This window comes from Castor canadensis, chromosome 12 (assembly GCF_047511655.1).
Source record: "Castor canadensis chromosome 12, mCasCan1.hap1v2, whole genome shotgun sequence".
NCBI classification, from domain to species: domain Eukaryota; kingdom Metazoa; phylum Chordata; class Mammalia; order Rodentia; family Castoridae; genus Castor; species Castor canadensis.
In genome coordinates, this window is record NC_133397.1 from 106,940,123 (window position 1) to 106,964,266 (window position 24,144).

The window sequence follows — 24,144 nt, forward strand, 5'->3', positions numbered from 1 at the left end:
TTCACTGGCTAACCTATTTGGGCTTGGTACTTTCTGTTTTGGAAGTTTATTAGTTATGGATGTGACTTTTTATATTTATAAAATATTATATTTATTGATCTCTCAGAAACATGCCAAAATTTCTACTGCTGATGGAACTTTCCATGCTGAAATGTTCCACATGACATACTTCTACAAAAATTGTTTTAACGTAGTGCCTTCACTTGATGAACCAAGGCAAATGTTGTATTTAGATGGTAAAATCAGATTGCAAATAAAGGGTCAGTATGAAGTAATATCACACTTCTTGTTTACTGGGAAACATAACAGTTGTGAGAGTTATGTGTAACACCTGAGTTCAGGTTTTAAAATCCTCAGCCTTTCTGAGAAACTACAGGAGAGGACTCTGCAGCAAACATTGTGCCCTGTGGTGGTTTCAGTCCATTGTAGTGATCATCTTTCTCCTCATGCATTCAAATAACTGCTGTTGGTTTTGATCACCGAAAAGCAGATTTAAAATCAGTCATTTGTTCAACAAGTTGCTGGTGATACTGCAAATCCCTAACATTCAAAATTACAATTCAAGCCTAAAAATTTTAAAGTAAAGCTTACTTGTTCAAAGTGAGGCAGTTCTACCATACATAGCATACTGCAGTGCGTGTTTAATGGACTTACTGGTTACTAACAGCATGAGTTTTAAGCTACAAAAGAAATATAATGATCAGAAAAACAGTTATGCTTACTTTTCTCTTAAAAACAGATGAACTAAATTTAAAGATGAACTGGCTTTTCTTAGCATTTCATTTTCAAATCACTGACATAAATTCACCAAAAGTCATTATATATTTTGCTCTACATCAAATCATCTGCCAAAGTTTCTGAGATGATGTATCTTGTTGATTTCCAAAAATAAGCAAAGGCTTCTAACTGAATGCATTTACATTCCTAGCTCTTGAAGCGAACACTAAGAAGATAGCGCAAAAATGATCTCTCACAGCTTTTTGAATAGACAGCTTAGTTACCTAAATATTTTCTGTCTCAGCACTTAACTCAAATTCTAAAGAGATTTACTTTCTAAATATGACAGCCTTCATGTTCTAAATATGACAGCCCTCATGTCCAGCATTCAATGTGCTTCCACCACTGTAATGCTGTGGGATTTCTCGGTATCATAGAGCATACTAGTTGACTGTGGGATTTCTGTCTTCTTTACCTCTTGAGCTTGGTCTTTTCTATACACCAAACAAACTGAGTCATCTGTTACTTTGGCACTGAAATCCCATCAGCACATCTGTACTTGAGAACCACATGGTCATGCTTCTGACCATGCAGCTGAACTACTCCTAGGCCTGGTACTAAAACATCATGGAAGGCCAACAAGAGGCAAAGCAGCACATCCCTCTTATGGGCACCACTGACACATAGTAAGACAGGCTGGCCTCAAACTGATGATCCTCTGCCTCTGGCTGTCAAGTGCTGGGATTATAAGCATGTACTACCACCCTCTGCTTTTGAAGCGATTTCTAAAATGGAGATAGGCCTATTCAGAGTGTGCATTGATTCTTGTGTGAATTCTGGCCACCTATGTCTTTCAAAGGACTTGTGCATTTCATAAAGGTTACCAAATTTGTTGGCATAGTTGTTTTTAGTACTCTGATTAGTCTTTTAATGTCTATTGGAATCTGTAGCTATGTGCTGTCTTTCATTTTCTGATATTAGTAATTCTCTCTCTCTCTCTCCCTTTCATCCCCGTTAGAGGCTTATCAATTTTATTGATTTTTTCAAAGAACAATCTTTTGTGTTTCATTGATTTTCTCTATTGAGTTCTTATTTTCTGTGTCATTGATTTCAGTTCTAATTCATATCATTCCCTTTTCTCTGCTTACTTTGGGTTTAATTTGATCTTGTTCTAGTTTCCTAGCGTGGAAGCTTAGGAAATTGACTTTAGAAATTTCTTTCTAATACATGCACTCAATTCTTTCAATTTACCTCTAAACACTCTTGGTACTGCACCCTACAAATTTTATAAGTTGTGTTTCATTTTAATTTAGTTCAAAGTATTTTTAAATTTTTCTGTAGTTTCTTCTTTGACTTGCATATCCAAGTATTTTGTGTTTCTCTAGATATCTTTTTGTTAATGATTTCTGGTTAAATTCCATTGTGATCTGAGAGCAGACATTGTATGATTTTTACTATTTTAAGTTTTTACCATGTGTTTCATTGCCCAAATTGTGGTCTATTTTGGTGAATAGTCCATATGATTTTGAGAAGCATGTGTATTCTCTTGTTGTCAGATGAAGTGGTCCATGAATAACCATTGCATTCAACTCAGTAACGGTGCTGTTGAGTTATGATTTTCTTCCTGTTGGATCTGTTCATTACTGATAGAAGGGTATTGAGGTCTCCAGCTATGATAACGAATAACCTTTCTTCTTGCAGTTCTACCAGTTTTTGCCTCAGGCATTTGATGCTCTAAAGCATTGTCATGTCTTTTTAGAAAATTGACCCCTTTATCATTATATAACACCTTTTAATCACTAAAAACTTCTCTTTGTCTTAAGTCTGCCTGAAATTAATATAGATACTCATGCTTTTTTTTGATTAGTGTTAGTATGGTATATCTTTCTGCATACATTTATTTTCAATATATATGTTCCTTTATATTTGAAGTAGTTTCCTATTGACAGCATATTTGGGTCTTGTTTCTTCACACACTCTGACACTCTCCCTCTTAATTAGTTCAAAACCATTGATATTCAAAGTGATTGTTGATATAGCTGATTAATATCCACCACATTTACTTCTTTCTATTTTGTTCTTAATTATTTTTGTCTTCCACTCTTTTTCTTTCTTTTTGGATTTAATTGAGCATTTTATATAATTCCATTTTCTTTCCTTTCTTAGCATATCAGTTCTCCTCCTCCTCCCTCTTTTCCTTCTTCTTCTTTGGCTTTTTTTTTTTTTTTGGTGGTTGCCTTAGTATTTTTAATATATGTTTACAACAAACCCAAGAACACTTTCAAATAACACTATATCATTTAATGGGTAATGTAAGTTCCTTGAAATAACAAAGTACTTGTATTTCCTCCCCCATCCCTTATATCATTGGTGTCTTTCATTTCACTTACACACTAATATATATATATAATATACTGTTAATAATAGTCATTAACAACTGTTAGCTGTTAGAACAAAAAAATTAAGAATAAGAAAATAAATGTTTTCATTTACCTTCATTATTCATTCTTTACTTTTCTTCATTTTTATGTAGATCCAAGTTTCTGATATTTATCATTTTTTTCTTCTCTCTAAAATTTTTCTTCAACCTTTTTTGCATAATGAATCTACTGACACGAAGTTCCTTCAATTTTTGTCTAAGAAAGTTTTCATTTCTCCTTCACTTTTAAAATGTGTTTTCAAGGTACAGGTTTTAGATTCTCATTCTTCTCTCCTTCTTTCCTTTCAATATTTCACCCCACTCTCTTCTTGCTTGCAGGTTTCTGAGAAGAGAAGGACTCAAATGTAGTTCTTATCTTTGCTTCTCTGTAGGTAAGATGTTATTTGTTTGTTTGTTTTACTTCTTGCCTCCTTTGGGATTTTTTTCTTTGTCTTTGATTTTCTCTAGTTTGATAAACAGTAAATATTCCATATTAGTTTGAAAAGAGAAGAATGTGTAATATTCTGTCATACTTTAAAAGAATGTTTGATATGATATTCCCAGATGTAGTTCTTCGTTTTTATACTGGTTGGTTGCCTATTACCTTCCCAAGTCTGTGGTTTGGTATCTGACATTAATTTGCCGGGAAGTATCAATCATTATTGTTTCAAATATTTTTTCTGTTTCTTTCTCTCTTTCTTCTCCTTGTAGAACCTGATTATGAATAAGCCAACTACTTGCAGTTGCCCCACAGTTCTTGCTCAGCTCTTTTTAGTCTTTTCTTTCTTTGTTTTTCACTTTTGTGGTCTCCTATCAAGATATTCTCAATTCCAAAGGATCTTTCCTTAGCTATGTCCATCAAAGACATTCTTCATTTCCGATTTATTGTTTGATTTTTTTACATCTAGCATTTCTTTTGATTCTTTCTTAGACTTTCTATCTCTCTGCTTCCATGGTCTATCTGTTCTTGCATGCTGTCTTCTTTATCCATTAAGGACCTTAGCATCTTATTCACAGTTGTTTTGAATTCATAGTCTGACAATTCCAACACCCCCAACATCTGAGTCTGGTTGCAATGCCTGCTCTGTCTCCCTTCAAACTTGATTTTGTTTTGTTTTTGCCTTTTAGTGTGCCTTGTAATTGTTTTCTTGATACTCATCATACTATACTGGATAAAAACAACTGCTGTAGCCAGGTGCTGGTGGCTCATGCCTGTAAGCCTAGCTACTCAGGAGGCAGAGATTGGGAGGATCATGGTTTGAAGCCATTCCAGGCAAATAGTTCATGAGACCCTATCTCAAAAATACTCATCACAAAAAAGGACTGGTGGAGTGGATCAACATGTAGCCCTGAGTTCAAGCCCCAGTACTACAAATAAATAAATAAATAAATAAAGTGCTGTAAATAGGCTTTTAGTAAGGTGGGTGGTAAATTGTGGGGAAAGAAGGAGCATCCTATACCGAAATACTGAAGGCATTAGTCTTTTAATGGGCCTGGATTGTGAACCTCACATGTGCTTCTCATTTCCTTGTCCCCTCAGTGGGCAAGAGTGATTAGCATGGGCTGAAGTTGGGCATTTCCCTTCCTTCAGGTTGGTTAGGCTCTGACAATACCCCTGTAGTATAGGATCTGGCTAAATAGTTTCTTCTGAGGGGAAACCTTGTTAAGAAAAACAGAGTCCTCTGGCGTAGTTTGAAATGTCTGCTTTTCCTCTCTTCCTGTCACAGCGTGAGAGGATTTTTCTCCAATATCACTGTGAGAACCTGGTCAAGGTCCTAGAGGTAAAATTTACAAAAGCTTGAGGTCTACCATGTGCAGGTGTCCCTGGAGTGTGTGTCTCTCATACTTGTCCACCCTAGGTCTCCAGCAATTCTTCAGTGACAGTTCAGGTTTCCTGGGGTTTGTGCTCAGGATTTCAGCTCCAGTAGGTCACAGTTTACCTCATTCTCCAGTACTGGTGTGGTGGCTTCTTTTCGGATGGATCTTGAAGAGTCAGTGATTTTTCAATTTGTTCAGCTTTTTACTTGTTAGAATAGGATGGTGGCTTCAAGCATCATACATGTAGACCAAAAATCTAAAGTCCTTAGTGAACACTTTTCATGTGAAAACTGTATCCTTCCATTCTGGAAGTGTTATAGAGTTATCTGATGGACAAAGCCCCTTTCTGCTCTCACTTTTCTGTTTCTGAAATGCCCATTACTTAGATTTTGAACCTCTTGGACTTGTTCTACTATAATACCTATACATTCTTTGTTCTATAAATGTTTATTTTTTTCTGTAGCACTCTGTTCTTTTTTCATGGATGTAATATTTTCACATCCTTTGAGATACATTGAAGGCCATGAAGTTTTTCTCACTGTGTTTAACTATGACTGGATCCCCAATCCAGATGCCTCCTGTGTTACCATCCCCAAGAAAGAAACTCATGGTCTCCTGCTGGCAATAAACTGATCCTCACCATGTAGGGGACAGAATCTGGGGTCCAGCTGCTGCTTAAACAGATCTCTCACCAGTCTTCCCATTTTAGTTCCAAAATCATTCCCTACTTCTGGAGACACTTGGGGCCGCCAATCTCTAAGCCTTTTGAGGATCAAATGGTGTGCACTAATTTGTACTGTGGCTTTCCTCATTGCTTCCTGAGGATTGATTCACCTTTTGGCATCCTCTTAATCAGTACCAGCCTTTCACCTACTTTTCCCAGCTTCCCAAATATGCTGCTATTGTTTCTTCTGTTTTTTTCTTTTCTGTAGTTTACATTTTTTGTGTTTATGAAGTTTAATGTGATTTTTGTAGGGCTTCAGAGGACAGTAAAATTTGATGCATGAGTTAAGTTTCGGTTTCTGCCCCTTCCTCTGCCCCAAGAGCACCCTGTGCAACCCAGGTGTATGGGTTAGTCCATATGGCTGGGCTGGGCTGGGCCAGTTCATCTGGCCCTTTAGGGACTGGTTGACCATTTACTCAATCCATGAAGGTCAATTGCCTGCCTCTAAACCTCCCCTACCACCAACTCTGACCAGGTGAGGATGGTGCTGCCATTTAGTGTAGACAAGTAGGCTACTTAAAAGATCAGAATTGGCCCTTGTCCCTGGCTCCGTGTTGCTGTCAATAAACCAACAGAATGCCTTGTGGAACAAGGTCCTTCTTAGCGGGCAGGCAGGTAACAGCAGGCTTTATGAGGTGATCTTACAGATCTGGTCTTTAGTTTTGAATGTCTATGGGAGAGAATCTTATCTATTTGTTTTCTGCAGTCCACATTAGGAAAGTGACTCAGGTGAATCAAATTTGGGAATACTTATTTATTAGTTTATAATAAGCTGTGCCTTTTTCCAATAACTGGACCATTTATTACTGTTACCTGGGATATTCCTTATTCAGTACCAAGTGAGAAAGAAAACTCACAGTCATCAGATGTGCTCTGTACACAGGATAGACTAGTAGCATTTACATGTATTGTTTCCAGTAACCCTCAGTGACCCTATGAGGTCTTGCTCCCAATGCTATTTGGGGTGGGCAGGTAGGCTATCAAAGAAACCAAATTTTCTATCTTCATATGTCCCTATAAGATACTCCAATCCTATAAGTTTTGTGGATTTTTTTTTTTTACAACATGGTTTGCTTCCTCGTATTGGAAATTTTCCTGCTGGGAAAATCTTTATTTTCTTATAATGCTGCATTATCTATAAATCTCCCAAGTATGAATAGTCATTGATGAATAATAATCTGAGAACCAACAGACCTGTGGTTTTCCAACTTGAATGTCCACTGGAATAACCTACAGATGTTATTTTTAAGTGCAGATGTTGAATTGGACGTGTGGCTCAGTGGTAGAGTGCTCATGTGAGGCCCTGGGCTCAATTCCCAGCACCATAAATAAATAAATAAATAAACATTACAGATACTCGGTTTCTCTACCAAACCTACTGATGCATCAGGGTTTTTGTCGGTGTTGTTTCTTTGTTTGTTTGTCAACAATCTCCACAGGCTGTTTTCTTTGTGTGTAAGCAAGTGACAGAAGGTCTCATTGTGAGACAGGGTCAAGGGGTGTCACACGGTGTCATACAGGAATGATGGCACCCCAAATCTTGAGCAAGGCACATTTTCCTGGGCAGAAGCATATCTTATGTCAATGCTGCCTGCATTCTCTCCTTCTCTTTTCCTTCATCAGTCAGGATCGCACTCACCCACTGAACTGATTGGCTAGTGGTAGTTCCAATACAGTGGTATATTGGCAATATAGAGACGTGATCACTTCTCTGGAAGTTTATCAACTCTGCGCTCCATTCATTCTAAGATGCACTTTTTTCACATTTCAACATCTCAGAATTGAGCCTAAAACTTGATTGTATCTTAGCATTTGTTTCAATGCAACTGTATTTTTCCTTTCTTAGTGATCTGTATGATAATGGCGCCACTTAAAATCAACACTACCTCTAAATCGATGGCACACAGTGGTTGAAAAGGCACAAACAGGTTGCCACCATGAGCTTTGCTGATGCTGCTCCTTTTCCAGGATAATTCTGCACCTCTGCTTCACCAGTTCTACTAATCTACTACATCTCAACTCTAATGTCACCGCCACCAGGAAGCCCTGTGTCACCTAATCCTTACTAGATCAACCTGAATTCAAGGTCCTTTCTCATGTTCTTGCCTCTGACCTGTATTTATCACACTGTGACATTTGTCCTGTAATTTGTCCTGAGAGCTACTACATTAGCTTCCGGAATAGAGGGATACAATTATCTGTGTTCCTCATGCCTAGCACAGAGCCTGACACATAGTAGAAGCTCAATGATTGTCTGTTGCATGAAAGAATAGTGAAGGATTGAACAGTTATAGCCTACATGTGTTCTGTGACATACATAATCTCACAGGATCTTACAAGAAAGTCAAGGAATGGCGCTGGAAAAGCAGGGAAGACTTTCTGAGGGAAGGAGATAGAAGCTACTCTGCCAGAATGGCTGATGGAGTTAATTGGTCAGGACAGTGATGAAGAATGAGAAAGGGGCCATGTTGGGACCCACTTCTCTCTTCCTGGAAGATTCTGTGATAATACTTACATAGATTGACTTAGTGTTTAAAATTCAGTAGGCTATGGGGTTCAATTCATCCTCACCCTAGTAATTAACTCTGGTTTCTGAACAATAGATGCCCAGGTTCAAAGCAAAAACCAGTTCAGCTCTCAGCCAGCTCTCACAGGAAGTCCTGATGTACTGAGTGTTTGTGGTTTACCCCAGAGCTTCCTGCCAGAGCTGAACAAAGGTAACAAGCCTAAGAAGCCAAGGAGAAGGGGGCAGATAGGACCACAGACATGGCTCCACCATTATGAAGGAGGTGCCTACTGGCAGCCTGTTGTCTCTGAACTTTAACTGAACGCTGTTCTTCCTTTCCCCACTTCTCCCCAAGTGCAGCAAGCATGAGTGCTACTGGGGATGGGGCCTGACCTTCCGATGATTGTCATTTGAGACATTTAAGATTTGACCAACCTAAGTTCTCTCTTAGCCTTCCCTTCTGCATGTCATCTCATGGGCTCATGGTGCCTTCCGTATTTGTGGACTCCCTCTTTTCAAGGAGGACACCATAGATCATTGTGACTCTGTGTCACAATGAGACTCACCAATTAGGTTTTCTGGTGCCTCTTGCATGGAAGCTCTAACACACTATACAAGTGTACACCCAGCTCACCTAGCCCAACTTTGCATTTGAGACCGGGGGACATAGTCTGCTCATTCTGATGGGGATTCAGGTGGCACAGGTGAACTCAGTGGACCAAATTTGATGTTGCTGTCATACTAGCCAGGCCTCTTTCCTATCCTGTAGCTTCCTTTCCTTGACACTGGCCTCCTTTCTATGAGCGGACACTGAGTTACGTCAAAGCATAAGGATGGTGGCCGGTGTCCACCCAACAGCCCCTCAAGCAGCTGGGCTGCTAAAAGAGACACAGGCCAGCAAGCACACCTGCTTGGTCTCTAGGAAGGACACAAGAAGATCTCTAAGATTTTTGTGCTTGGCCACCCATCATCCTCACAACGGAACTTTTATTTTCTCTCTCTTCCTGGAGTGACTGAGATCTACAAGGAGACCAAGGATTCCAGAGCACATGGCTGGGTGGCTGGGTTAGAAGATGGGATCTGACTGTCCCTAAGCCTTAGGAGGCAATGGTGTCCTACCTGTAGAAAGCAGTCAGTGGAAGAGGGGGCCTGCACACCTGAAGTGGAGAAGCTCACAGAGCCTTTTATTGGAAGGACAGTCTATCTTTTTAGCTAGAGGAAGGGGACATCGTGTTTTCTGCATCTCCACTGGGAGGTTTTGGTTGAACTCGAGGCCTGGGGAGGGGTGGACCTTTCTGCTGGTGAACCTGTGTGCCCGTTGGAAGAGGTCTTTTCTTTTGCTGGTTCTGGACACGGTGACCAGGAGGCAAGGGACGTTGACTGGGTGCCTGGGAACGATGAAGAGGAGGTGGAGGAGGTTGGGAAGCTGGCATTTGGTGGGGCCTTGGGCCCCTTTCCTCAGAGGTCATTCTGTGAGCTTTTATCTCCAGCTGTTCACCTGCAACACACAACAAAATCTCTCAAGAGCTCACTCTGGCAATTTGTGACCAGTGCAACAACTGAGCACATCTTATTCACAAGGCATTCCCTTCCGCTGCTTTAGGGAATGAGAGGGGGAAGCAGATGTTGTCCCTACCCTCTGCGAGTTCTGGGTGTGGCAGGGGAGAGAGAAATGGTGATCTCAAGGTAGTGCTCTGGAGAGCTCAAGCAGCCAAAGGGAAGAAGACACTAGGGTGGCGGGCTTTGAACCTGGAGGCTCCAGAGAACAGAGATATACCCCAGAACCCTGCCTAGGTTCCAGCCTAGAAGTTGTTTCCTGAGAGCCAGCCTCATGGGTAAAGCCCACCACGAGTGAGTCTGAATGGTCAGGTAGATATGGCAAATCCACCTTTTGCCCAATTCTGCATCACATTCTGGCAAGAGTTGGGGTACATGCAAGGGAGTTTGAAATTTACTGGTTCCTCAGAAAAACCCATCTCCTTGCTCTTAGAAGAGAAAAATTCCTCCTCTCCTCACCCTTCATTGTGTGGCTTCAACCCATGAGGAAAGGCCCAAAACTAACAACAATGTAGTTTTTCTGGTACTGTTTTAAAATGACACAGGACATCTGTGAGGATGCCCACCTGCTATGGGCCTGAAGGGAAAATCTGTCCTCCTTTAGCCTACTGTTAGGTTCCCCTGTCCCTGGGCCCAAGGCCATCCTCTCAGGCTGCAGAGGGAGACAGGAGGAGATGCTCCCTGGGGTAAGGAATGGTCTCTTGTGTCTCTATAGATTGCAGATTGGGAAACACAGTCCCTCTCTGAGCATGGCCTGCAACTGCAGGCTAACGATGCCCATCCAGACAGTCTGCTCCAGGTGGTTCTGAATGTGAGAGCTCCAAGTCAGAAAGTAGGGTTTTGACATGTGAGTGAGTGGCGTGTGCTCTAAGTGCATAGAGAACAGGATGCAGAAAGGAAAGAGCCCATCCTCTCGGCCATCTTTGGTGCATCAAGGTGGCTGAGGTTATGCTGGGGATCTGGTGGGATGGCACTGTGGAGGGGACTTTGATCCCTGATCCCAGTTCCCAGGTGCCAGACATGCCACGTGGAGAACTTGGCTGGCCATTTTTTCATTAGTCTATCTGTCCCACGTTTTGTTCATTTGTTCCTGCTCCTCTTCTAGGTGTGAGGCACAATTGCTAAATGGCAATGATGACTCAGATACAAACACTGTCCTCAGAAAGTGAGATACTCAGAACTACAAATTCCCTCACTCTCCAGGAACGACCAGGGCTGCCAGAGAGGTTCAGACAAAAGGCCACATGAGGGCTGGTGGAGTGATTTAAGCAGCAAGAGTGCCTGACTGGCAAGTGTGAGGCCCTCAGTGCAAACCCCAGTACCATAAAGGGCCACATGAGTTTTGGGAGGGGGAGTGGGGCCCAGTGCCTGAGCCCTCTCAGGCTGGGCTGGACAGCAAAGCTAGCTATGGCTCAGAGCAGGCCTGTGGGTACTCGGTACACCGGCTTCAACCCTTGAGCCACTGTCTAACCTGTGGCCCGCCAGGCTCACTGTCTTCTTCCTTCATGTACACCTCCTGTTATTCAACTCAGGGATGTGGCTGGAGTGAGGTCAGCAAGGCTCATGGGGATAAAATTTAAGGAGGTGCCCACTTTCAGGATTATGTGAAAAACCTAGACACCTTGCTTCATCTAGTCATTACTCTTCTGGCTGAGCTTTCTCACCAAGTGTATGTGCTCTAGCTCCTAGGACCACTGATGACATGGTACAGATAAAGCATGGAGATTAGTTCTTGGCACAAGACTTCTTAGTCAACCTGAGCTAATTATCATGTTGGTCATTTCAGCCTGGTAGTGTGAGATAGTTTTGTCCTGGGGGATGTGTGAAGTCCCCTTTGGAAGAATGCATGGTCTCTGACCTCTAGAAGATGAGAGAGGGCCTTTGCAGGAGATGGGTGGAGAATAGGTTGATCAGGGCACAGAAGTGAGGAAGCCATGGTGTCTAGGGCAGTCAGCAAGCCACTGTGATCCACTAAATGGAGAGTTGGGGAACAATTGTGGTGAAAGATGTACCTGCGCCCAGACTTGGGCAGTGGTGTGGTGAGAAATGGGCTGAGGGCTGGTGGCCTGGAGGGGTGACAGATGGAGAACTGAGGAGAGAAGTCTGAGGAGGAAGCCCAATCCAACACTTCCTGGGGAGTTTCTGGGCATTGCCAGAAGTGGGTGGTGTGGATGTTTTGGGGCCTGCTCTTGGGAAAGACCCATGGTGAGGTGATCCTGTCATGTTCTGAGTGTAAGATTGCACAGAATCCCAGGGGCCTGCCCTCCCAGTGGCACATCCAACTGATGGCGGTGACACCTGGCTTGCCAATTCCTGATGTGTTCTGCCACGGGTGGACCTGGATGCTCCCTGAGCCAGCTCCCCACCTGTGAGCATAAACTTGTCCTACTTGGTGAGTTGTTGAACAGGTCTGATTCAAGGAAATAACACAGCTTAAACACATCCCTCTTGAACAGTCCATCAGAAAGGGAGCACAGATGCCCTGGTTTTTAATCTGTGCTGTTGGGGCTTGAACCTATGGCCTCCTGCATGCTGGGTGAGTACTCTACCACTGAGCTACACTCACGGCCTCCCACAAGTACCTCACAACCTGAAATGATTTAACATGTGTTCCTAGGAGTTTGGTCTTGAACATATGTTGGGCAACCCAAGGACAAAACATTTGTTCATAGACGTGTTCTGACATGAGTCTTCCTACCATGTGGAATGTGCAGCCCATTCAAATATCTCCACACCAACCTTCCACCCAGGGGCCTCAGGATTCCAGCGAGGCCAGTCTGGACACAGCCTCTCAAAGCTCCCCCATTGTCATCACTAAGAATTTGTGAAATCAGCTAACCACAAAATGGAACAAGCTATAACCTCTGCTTCCAGCCTTGACATTCTGAAACTCCTATCTCCTGCTTTTCTTGCAAATTCAAGGTGCCAGCCCTGGGAGGTGTTTCCACGGTGAAGTTGCTGCGGCTTGTGGCTGTACGAAAGAGGGCGAGCTTACCATTTCTCCTACTGCTCTGCTTTTTCCTCTTCCTGAGATGGAAAATGAGCAGTGACACGAAGATCAGCAAGAGGACACCTCCTCCACAGGTGCCAATGATGACATACATGCTCAGACCTTTCTCTGCAGAAAGAAGGGGCATGGGATTAGGGAGGGGGCCTAGACAGAGAGGCTTGCTCTTTCTCTCTTTTTCTTTCTTTCTCTATTTCTTTCTCTCTCTCTCTCTCTCTCTCTCTCTCTCTCTCTCTCTCTCTCTCTCTCTTTTCCTCCCTCCCTCTCTCTCTTTTCCTCCCTCCCTCTCTCTCTTTTCCTCCCTCCCTCTTTCTCTCATACTGGAGTTCTGAACTCAGGGCTTCACTCTTGCTAGGCAGGTGCTCTATGTCTTGAACCACACCTCCAGAGCTCAAAATAGTTCTGGCTATGTTGGAGAGAGTCTCACTTCTTGTCCAGGCTGGTCTGGACCACGATCTTCCTATTTTACACTTTGTTCCCTTGCAGGGATATTAGGTGCGTACCATCGTGCCCAGCTTTTTTCAGTTGAGATGGAGTCTTGAAAAGTTTTTTTTGACAGGGCTGGCCTTGAACCTTGATCCTCCTAATCTCAGCCTCCCAAGTGACTAGAATTACAGGTGTGAGCCACTGGTGGCTGGCTTAGAGAGGTCAGGCCTTTACCTCAAGCAGATAAAAGAGCGTCATAGACTTTCCACCTTACAAAGGCCAAGCTTCTGGAGGGTAGCAAGCTGTGTAGATCTCTGCAAGGGCTGGGTGGGGGGAGGACAAGCCCCGTCGCTGCTCCCTGGGCAACTGCTCTTGGGAACTAGAAGGTCTTATTGTCCCTTGCAAGGCCTGCCCCTGTCCATCCCCTTCAAAGAGCGTGCCCCAGAATTTTAGACTAGCAGAGATCATCCGCTAGAGCCTCTAGTTTCAAAGATGAGGCCCAGAGAGGGAGGATGAGTTCCCTGAGGCCACACAGCACTTCTTTCTGACTGCTTCCTTCAATCAGCCCCTTGCCTCCATGTTTCTGCTGTTTTTCATCTCTCATCTCTGGCCTGCAGCCAGTACCCACCCCCACTTGGCCAGGCAGTTAGTTTCCAAACACTCAGGGTGAATCTCTTACCCAAGCAACCCAGCTCTCTCTCCTCACTGTAGCAACCCATCAGAGAAGCTCAGATAGACGCTCACTGAGTTAGTAATGCAGTGGCCTGAGCCTTTAGCTCCTAGACTCTTGGTCACTGCAATGTATCAAGGAAAACAATGACTAAAAGGAAATGGGTTTGAGTCCAGCTCTTCTAGGCAAGAGCTGTGTGACTTTTGGCAAATTACTCCACCTCTCTGAGCCTGTTTCCTTTGTCAAATGGAAACAATTGAAACCTACATGGCAGGGTGGCTGTTGGAGTTGATCAGATAATGGTTGTGAAAGTGCTTTGTAAACTGTAAAACAATGTTCAGATGTGAGGTCTTGATCTCACTAGCACTGGTGTTTCTGGTAGCTATTTCCCAGGAGGGGTGCCGGGCCGCCTGCCCTTTGTGAGCAAATTGTAGTCAGAGAGGAGCAGCTGGGGCTGGGGGGTCAGGGGACTGGTAGGTCAGGAGAACAAGCTGGAGCTCAGCCCAGCATCACAAAAACACTTCTCCAGCCAAAGAACCCTAGGAAGAGACTGTTACACATAAAACCCAAGGGCCCCAAGGACCAGCCAGAGGCTAAAACCAAACACAAATTTTCAAACTGCTGGTTTATTCATCTTGGCTTCCTTTCCTCCCTCTCTGACCCTTTCACTGCCTGCCAGTTGTACAACTTCTCTGTGCCCTGCTAGGAAGGAGCGTTCATTGGCTAAGCAAGCAAAATCCTAAGCCACTGAAACTGGACTTGGGGTCCCCTGGACCCTGCTGGCTTGGAGGAGGTGCTGGGGCTGCTGGAGTCTGTCTCCCCTGCACCAAGGATGGACCCAGGTGGGCAGAGCAGGCCTGGGGTGAGGTAGGGAGAACATGGTCACGCCACGCAGCTCCCAGCTTGTCCTCTCTCAGAGCCCTTGGGCAAAGCACCCATCCCCTTACTTGGGTACACTTGGGCACACTTGGGCATGTAAGCAGAGCCTTATACAGGCTGTCCTCAGGTCATCCAGTGTGGCCCCTTGGGGGCCTGCAAGTGGTCTTCCTGGGGACTTCCCAGTTCATCTCAGAGGCTGTGGCTTTGTCATTCAAAAATTTCCTTACGGTCTCCCCATCCAACCATCTCGTTCTCCCACACTTCCTTTCTGAGACATGTCTCAAGTTCATGGCCTACTCCCTCTTCCTGGTGTTTTAAGGGTATACTCATCTTATCTGAGCCAAGCAGTTAGAATCCGATCACTGCGCCTTGCTGCTGCAGCGTTGTAGGGTGAAATGACCAAATCCCTTTTAGAGTCTTCAAGGGCAGCACCCTCCTCTTAGCCTCCCCCAGGTACAACTCCCATCTCTTTAGTTTCCAGACCCCAGGCCAGCTTCTACTCTGGGGTAAGAAAAGTAAGGACCATGTGTGTCTCCACCCTCAGATCTCACCTCCCAGCATCCTCTCTTGCTCCCTCCCTCCCTTCTTACAAGCACACATTTGTATACTGTGAGATCTAGTTAAAATAACTAGGAAGAGTGGGATTGCCAGATAAAACACAGGCTAGCCAGTAGCATTTGAATTTCAAATAAACAACGAATACATTTTAGAACTATCTGGAACATACTTATAAAGACTTTTCCCCCTAAATCTGGCAGCTCTGTAATCAAGGGTTCCTGAAAGGAGAAAGGAGGTAGCCACACCAATTCAAAGTCACTGTGCTCTCGTGATGGAGAGGGGGAGGATGGTGGTGGCCCTGAGGAAGTGAAGCCACGCTGGTCCACCTGTGTGAATGGCAGATGCTCAGAGGCCTGTCTGTGATCCCTCTGATGGAGGGTGGGCTAGACGTCCTGACTTGCTTCTAATCAACAGAATTCAGCAGAAGTGATGGGCTAGCACTCCAGAGACTAAGTTATAGAGGGCGGTGGCCTTCAGGCACTTACTCTTCCTTTGTCTTAGGTGGCTCTGAAGGACGCAAGCTGCCACACTGTGAGGCAGCCCGGTGGCCCCACATGAGTGAGCCTGGGGATCATGGTGCTTGTGGAGGCTGAAGCCCAGAGAGAGGAAGGAGCTCTGTCAAGGCCATTGGACCAAATTTGCACAGACCCAAACTAGAAGTCCAAGCCTGTAACTTTCAGGCCAGAGCTCAAGCATTACAGCAGGCTGCTTCTCAGAAATTCCTGCTTCAAGGGGGTAGGGTGGGGGAGATGGGGAGGGTGGCATATACCTGTAATCCCAGCACTCAGGAGGCATAGGCAGGAGGATCATGAGTTTAAATTCAGCCTGGGCTACATAGTGAGTTTGAGGCCAGCCTGGCTACATAGAATGACCCTATCTAAAAAAAAAAGAAAGAAAGAAACCCAAAATTACTGCAGGGGGTCAAGGCCAGCCTGGGCACTGGGGATCAACCAGACTCTTGGAGTTTCAGAACCTTCCAGAGCTGACCCCAGGGCTGCCCTCTGTGAGGCAGGAAGGGCTGCCTCAGTGTCCACAGGTCTCTTTGGCTTCCAGTTCTCCCTTCCCTTGGTCCTGCCTCCCAAGGTTTCTACAGCCTTTCCATCTTGCTCCTGATGGCAGGTGCTGGCCACTGAGCCAGATTTTCTACAAAAAGAAATCCTACAGGGGAGTTGTCAAAGTCATGGTCTCTAACTACCAGAGGGACCCCAGGCAGTCAGTTTCTCTCTAGGCAAGAAGGGTTTGCAAGAAATGATCTCTGTAGCTACTCCTCTCTCTCTTCAATCCTGCAATTCTTCCTCCCAGAAGAGGGACTCTTCAACTGCCACAGAGGACTGCCAAGGTAGGTGACCAGAAAACACCACCTCCCTGAAGGCATCTGCCATTGTGCCCTTGGGCCTGGCAGGCTGTATTTGTCAAGTGAACTTGTGACATCCTGATGGATGGCCACCACACACCTGAGCAGCTGATGGCCGCCATGCTGGACTCCTCATTGATTCTGTTACTTGCTGTGCACTTGAACGCTGCATTCAGGTTGGCCCACTTGTATCTGATGACCTTCTGAGTACCTGTCTTGAGCTCCTTCTCACTCTGAAACAGCTTTAATTGGGGGTCTGTTCCTTTCTCTGTCTCACAGGTCAGGGTTGTGTTGCGACAATCCCAGGAGATCTTTGGTTTTGAGACCATCTCTAAAAGAAAAAGATCAAATTCCTATTAGGCATTTTTGTTTTTTAGACAGGTTCTCACTTTGTAGTCCAGGCTGGCCTTGAATTCACGATCTTCCTACCTCACCCCCCTGTCCCCATTGCTGGGATTACAAAAGTGCCCCCAGTAATTTTCTTAATAAATAGACCTATTTAGACAGCAGGAGATTGAGCTGTTTTAGGGCCAGGGAACAATTTCAAAGACCCCCTAGCAATTTTGAAAATCATTTTTCTCTTATTTTATTTAAAAAGAGCACTTAAATTTTATAGAAATGTTATACCAGTAAAAAGTATACCATAGCTAATGCAAATGTGCTGTTTTATACCTTAAAATGTTCTCCCACTCATCATATCATTTAATTCCAGCAAATAGGCTGATTTTTTCTTCCCATTCGTAGTCTGAAAGTCCAAGGCTGTGTAAGATTTAATGCAAGGTCTTAGGTACCCATTAAAAAGCAGATCAGAAGATGAGGTCCCCTCTGAGTCCAAGTTCAGGAGTGTAGGTAAGAGGGTCTCCTGTCTTGACCTCTTCTGGCCTCAGGATGGAGAGGAGTTGACCCTCCAGGAGCCACAGGACCCTCCCTCCCCACCCCCATTCTTGAGGACTCTCAACAGGTGAGGCTAGGACTTAGGGTACCTTCTCCACAGGGGCCTGGGAGCAGGGGGCCAGGAAGTGGGTAGAGAGGGGCAGGGCTTTAAGCAGCCCCAGGCTCTAGACAGGAAGAACACCAGCCTGGAGTTCAGAGGCCCAGTTCTGCCCTCTCCCAGCCCAAAGCTGCTTGGTTATTCACGAGCTTTTTTTCTTCATCTTAAGAAAACAGAAAAAAATATTCCCCACCCGTCACAAAACAGACAACGTGTGGCAAAGCCTGGGCAAACCTTAGTGGTAGTTCTTACATTTGTGATCAGAAACTCCATGCCCCTCCTGATAGTTAAAGCCTGCATCATAGAAAACAGCCTGACCTTGGCATTAGACAGATCCTGTCCAAATCCTAGCAACACTGTTCCTAATTGGGTGATCGCCTTTCTCCTTCCTTTCTTTCTTCCTTCCTTTCTACCTTCCTTCCTTCCCTCTTTCCCTCCTTCCTTACTTCCTACTTCTTTCCTCCTTCCTTCCTTTCTTTCCGCTTCCTTCCTTCCCTTCTTTCTTCCTTCCTCCTTTCTTCCTCTTTTCCTTCCTTCTTCCTTCCTCCCTCCCTCCCTTCCTTCCTTCCCCTTTCTTCCTTCCATCCTTACCTTTCCCTTCTTTCCCTTCTTCCTCTCTTTCTCCCTTCCTTTTTCTCTCTTTCTTTCCCCCTCCCTCCCTTCCTCCTCCTCCTCCTCCTTCTTCATTAATATTGTGCTAGGGGTACATTGTGATCTCTACAAAAGTGCTTACAATATATCTTAGTTAAATTTACCCATCCATCTTTTTCCTTTATCCTCTCCCTTCTTCTTCCTGTCCCTTTCTCTCTTTCCCGAGGCTTGCCATCTGTCTCTTTCCATCTCTCTTCGCTCATTATACAAATAAACAGCTTATTTTTCATAGACCCCCCCGACTTTTAGACAACAATATCTTCCCCATAGACCATCCCAGTCGAATTCTTTTCCCACTCCATTCATAGCCCTGAAGAAATTAAGTTTTTGTCCCATCCCAAAAATCAAGGTAACTCAGAACGAAGAAAATGTAGAAATATCCACACCTGACAAAGTAGTGTACTTTTTCAGGCTTGGGCTATGGTGTTCACTTGTCTTTTTAAACTGGAAAAATTATTATTTTCAAACAGTGACATGCAATCGTTGTGGAAATTGATAGAATATAAAATTATTTAAAGCAGATTAGAAATCACCTGCAATTCCACTACCCAGGGTCAATAATTATTGATATTTTGATATATACCAGATATTTTCTATGCATAAATAATCTATCAATAATATTTTTAAAATTAAAACTGGATTATGTGATTTTTTTTGTTTTGTAGTTCTAGGGATCAAACCCAGGGCCTTATGCACACAAGGCAAGCACTCCACTACTGAATTGCACCCTAGTTCCTGGATTTTTACATTTTTATAGTCTACTTATTTTCCCCCTCACTCTGAAATTTATTATAGTGTGACCTTCTTTTTATGAAGATTGGTGAATATACATTTCCACTGGCTTTTTAAATGATGCATTCTTAACTTAGGTAGTAAGTTTCTAACTGCTGGAGACATTTACTAGCATAAAGAACACAGTGGTAAGAGTCCTGTGTAGTGACATCTTCACAGATGTCTCACTGTAAGGCAGCTTTCTACAAATGGCCATGAACTGACAAAGAAGGTCAAATAGTTAGGGCCTTCTCATAGCTGAGAATGCCTTCATTCTGGGCTGCTAGGATTAGCTCCTTCTCCACTCACCCCTGCTTCTAAAGCCCCACATGGTCTCTTTAGGGAAGTACAGACAGGGTGATTGATGCTGTGAGAAAGTTGGAAAAACACAGAGAGGGGAGTTCATTAGCTTTGAGCACACAGGTATTGCTTCCCAGGGTCTCTGGGCACCTTTACAGACATTGTCTCATTGCATATACCAAATCCAAACTCCAAAATGATCCAGGATTTGAAACTTTTAACACCAACATGAAGCTCTAAGCAAAAAATTCTGTATCAGGAAATTTTGTTGCAGGCACAAATCAACCTTAAAAAAATTGTATAAGCCAGGCGCCAGTGGCTCACACCTGTAATCCTGTTTACTCAGGAGGCAGAGATCAGAAAGATCATGGTTCAAAGCCAGCCCAGGCAAATAGTTCGTGAAAACCTATCTCCAAAAAAAACCATCACAAAAAAGAACTGGTGGAGCGGCTCGAGGTGTAAGCCTTGAGTTCAAACCCCAGTACTGCAAAAAAAAAAAAAAAATTGTGTAAGATTACCTTCGGGCTATGTGTATACAGATATATGAAGCATATGTGTTTCTTGAGTCCTATCCTCAAATAGCTCATTATGTATATGCAAATACTCCAAAAATCCTTAAAAAGCCAAAACCTGAAACACTTCTAGTTTCAGACATTTTAGATAAGGGATATTTAACCTGTGGTGGGAAAATCAGACTCAGCATGGACAGGACATTTATCAAGGCCACGTGACAAGTCACAGTGGCAGCACTACAAGATACTGTGTGACGCTGACATGCACACACAACTAGGCCACTTTCCTCTGGCTATGGGATGCAAGGTTTTCTTTTGGGGTAAAGAAAATGTTGATTGTGGTGATAATGGCAGAGCTCTGACTATACAGAAAGCCATTGAATTTTACCTATTAAATAGGCAAATCGTGTGGTATGTGGATTGTGCCACAATAAGGCTTTTTGGAGGGGGACATCAAAGGAGCTCTGGGTACAAATCCAGCCTTTGCTGCTGTCAAGCAATTCGAACTTGACAAGTTGCTTGTGACCTGGCCTCTGTTCCCTTACAGGCAACAAGGCAGTAATCACTACAAGCTGTGGACCTGCTGAGAGCTTTAAATAGAATTTTATAAACAAGTGTGCCTAACCCCTGGCAGGTAACCACTATTATCACCCCAAAGTAAGTGTGACAGGAGTGTGAAGGCACCCACAAGATCCTACGGGGAGGGCTCATGCTCACAACAGAACACAGGGCTAGAGCAGTCACAATACTGACTGTTCCCAGAGTCCATCACCACCTGGCCATTCTCGGCTCCACCCCCTTTCCAGAAGGCCCAGGGGACGACACAGGTCATTTGTAGGGGAGCTCTCTGGGGCTGTGGGAGGGCGGCTGCTGCTAGGTTCAGATGCCGAGGACACAGAGGGAAGAAGAACCTGGGAAGGAGGAGGAGACACTGCCTTTGGCGACATTTCCTGTGTGAAGCACAGTGACGTTTATTTGCTTGCTGAGTCGCTAATCTGTGCTGTGCTAGGGTTCCTGGCTTCCTCTTATCACTCCTTCTCACTTCCTGCCCAGATTCCCCTGGACTTTAACTTCAGTGGCATTTCAATTCTCCTGTCTTCCTTCTTGTCCACCCGGCCACCTGGTCCCTTCCCCAACACACACCTGGATGAGCTCCTATCTCCTCATTTTATAACACCCTTGAATTCAGCCCAGAGCTTCCTAGCTGTAGCTGCTCACAGTGAGCTTTAGAACCTACTGGTGACTAGATCCCAAGTCCAAAATTCTTATACAATTGGTCTGGGATGGGATCTGTGCACCCCCAGCTTCTAGTAGAAGCTAGTAGCATCCCTGCAGGTGCAAACCTGGTCCAGACCCCTCCCACCAGCCTTCCTTGGATTACAGCAGCAGCTGTGTCCCCCTCTCTGTCATCAATACCCACTCCAGCCCTCTCAGCACTTGCACAGATGAAGCCATACCATGTTAAAAATCACCTTCCACTAGGATGTTGAGCTGATCACGAACAAGGGCAGTCCGAGGTCTCCAGCCCTCTCTTGCCATGGAACTCCTTTAGGACACCCTGGCTTGAAGTTCGCTCCATGAATCCTACATTTGCTTGCCCCTTCATCACCCACCTGGGATAGCCATCTTTTTTCTCTGCCCACCTGTCTTCCTTTCTGACTAACACCCTACTTAATCCAGGTTCTTGATGAAGAACCCACAGACATGCAAAGACAGCATTGTGGGCAGACAGACTTGAGGCTCTCTTAGCTGTGCACTTTTAAGTGTGTAGATTTCACCGCCTCACCTGTTCCTCACAGGACTGGAGGCTCCACTGGGGCAGGAGAGGTGTATTAAATTTTCCCCAGAGGCAGAGGCCAAGACCAGGTATATTACATAAATATTATTTCCTAACTTGCTATTAACACCCATGTCGAAATGAAGAAATTTGGGGATTGAAGACTTACCCTGAATTCTCAAGTCAAAAGCTCTTTGCAGCACACTCTTTCCTCCTGTGTCATATACGGTTACATTGTAGGTACCGCCATCATTTCTCTTCAGGTGTTTAATTTTCAGACCTTCATTTAATATCTCATATGATTTGTCTTGCTGAGACGATCTCTTGTCTTTTCTCATTTGTGCCACCATGGTTCCTTCTTTTTCCCAGCGAATTTCATTAATAGCATCACTCGGCTGAGAACCAGGGGTTTCTAGGATGATGTCCTGACCCAGGGCACCCCAGATGGTCCTAGGGTCTTGGGAGACTGCCCCTGTAAAAAGCAAGACGGTTGCTGAGTGTTGAGACTCGAACACTTTGACTCTTAAGACCATCTCAGGAGCTTGAAAGAAGCTTCTAGAAGGGATGCAAAAGAGCCACACACCAACTTACCTTCGGCGGAAAAGCTGAAAATCAGAAGGAAGCTGGCTAAAATCTTCTGTGGGACACTCATCTTTGGGACTGGTTTCCTCATGGGGATTGTGAGCGCTTCTCAAAAAGGGAACCACAGTAAGGCTGGCAGAACCCGCCCTCTCTTTAGGGAGCCACGTGCCTCTTTTTGTCTTCTCGCAGAGCAGAGGATGCACACTTGTACACACTCAGCAAACCCACCAGCTGACGTCTTCCTTCACCAAAACAGGTGTGTTTGCAAGCCTATGTTTACTTATCACATTTAAGCCTCACAAAAATTGGGATCACGTGATTTTATCACCCCACTAAAGAGAAAGAAAACTGAGAAGTTCAGTAGATCAAGAGTGCCCTTTGGTAAAACAAGGAACCAAATTCAACCACACAGCTTTCATCCACTCTGCCCCATTGCTTGTCACAGGACCACAAAGAATGGACAAGTATTGCTAAGTGAAAGTCAGAATATAAATATTTACCCTTTGATCATAAATGCTGGGAAATATATACATGTGAAATGATCAGGAAATGGAGTTTTTCTTCTCTCCTAAAGATATTTTTAATGTTCTAAAATCATCTGTGTGATAATAAGAAAGAATCCTAAATTGGGTCTCAGCTGTAAATGCTTAAAACTCCCAGATGTTATATTTAGCATATATTGTACAACTCTATTGGAATTTGGTTAGGTAAATAAAAACTTGTCCCAAAGCAAATAAGAAACACAGAGACTATAAGAACTATTAAATAACTAAGTGTAAAAACAGCTAAGGTTAGGGCTGGAGGCATGGCTCAAACTGTAGAGCACCTGCCTAGTAAGTGCAAAGCCCTGAGTTCAAACCCCAGTACCACCCAAAATAGCTGAAGTGGTTAACATTACAGATAACCAGTTAGGGAAGAGAGGGATGAGAAGAAACAGAATGATAGAGAACTGGAAGAGGAAAGAGAAAGGGACCTGTGATATAGGGAGAGAGACAGTAGGACAGGGAAGGATGCCCTCTGAAAAGAGAGGTCCAGCAAGAACAGGAAGGAGTCCAGAGCCAGACTCCCCTGGTAAAAATCTAGTTTTATGATCCTTAGGACACAGTAAATAAAAATCTGGTATGAATGTAACTATTGGCCCCAGAAAGTGGAAATAAAACATTGAAGCAGCGGATTATTTACTACTGTGTAAAAGGAAGCCTAAATTGTGAATAAATCTCTCACACCATCCACAATACATTACAGTTGGATTAAAATTTTAAATGCTAGCCAGTGCTCACATCTGTAATCCCAGCTACACAGGAGGCAGAGATAGGAAGGATTGTGGTTTGAGGCCAGCCAGGCAAAAAGTCGGCAAGACCCCATCTCAACTCACAGGTTGAATGTGGTGGTGCATGCCTGACATTGTGGCTATGCAGGAGGCATGAACAGGCCTGCCCGGGGAAAAACCTGAAATCCTATCCAAATATTTTAACTAAAGCAAAAAGGGCTGGGGGAGTGACTCAAGTGGTAAAGCACCTATCTACAAGCTCAAGGACTTGACTTCAAGCCCCTGTATCACCAAGAAAAAAATTTTAATGCCAAATAATTGAAATAATGCTTAAAAGCCTATATAGGAAGATATTTTATATCTTTGAGTGTGAAAGATGTACCTAACACATTACACAATCCAGAAGTACTAAAAAAAAGATTGTCACACTTGCCCACATGAAAATGTAAAATTTAGGCATAAACAAAGAAATAAGGAATACAGTGAAGAGACATGACAAAATATTTACAGTATTGTAAAAGTTAATATCCAAGATAAATAAATAATATCTAACGATCAATAACGAAAATAGGAAAAGGACATAAGTGATCAGTTTAGAGAAGAAATAGTGTGTGTGGTGCTGGGGATCGAACCCAGGGCCTCACATGTGTTAGGC

General features: G+C 44.0%; 1 protein-coding gene across 1 annotated transcript; it reads right to left on the bottom strand.

The window, feature by feature from the left end:
• Positions 1-9,342: 9,342 nt before the first annotated feature.
• On the bottom strand, positions 9,343-22,467 carry Cd2 (CD2 molecule). The gene is made up of 5 exons (XM_020173120.2): positions 22,229-22,467; positions 21,807-22,109; positions 16,736-16,966; positions 12,737-12,859; positions 9,343-9,682 (listed from the first exon to the last, which is right to left on the bottom strand). The coding sequence occupies exons 1-5, from the start codon at positions 22,308-22,310 to the stop codon at positions 9,393-9,395; spliced, it is 1,029 nt and encodes a 342-aa protein (XP_020028709.1). The 5' UTR covers positions 22,311-22,467; the 3' UTR covers positions 9,343-9,392.
• Positions 22,468-24,144: the final 1,677 nt, after the last annotated feature.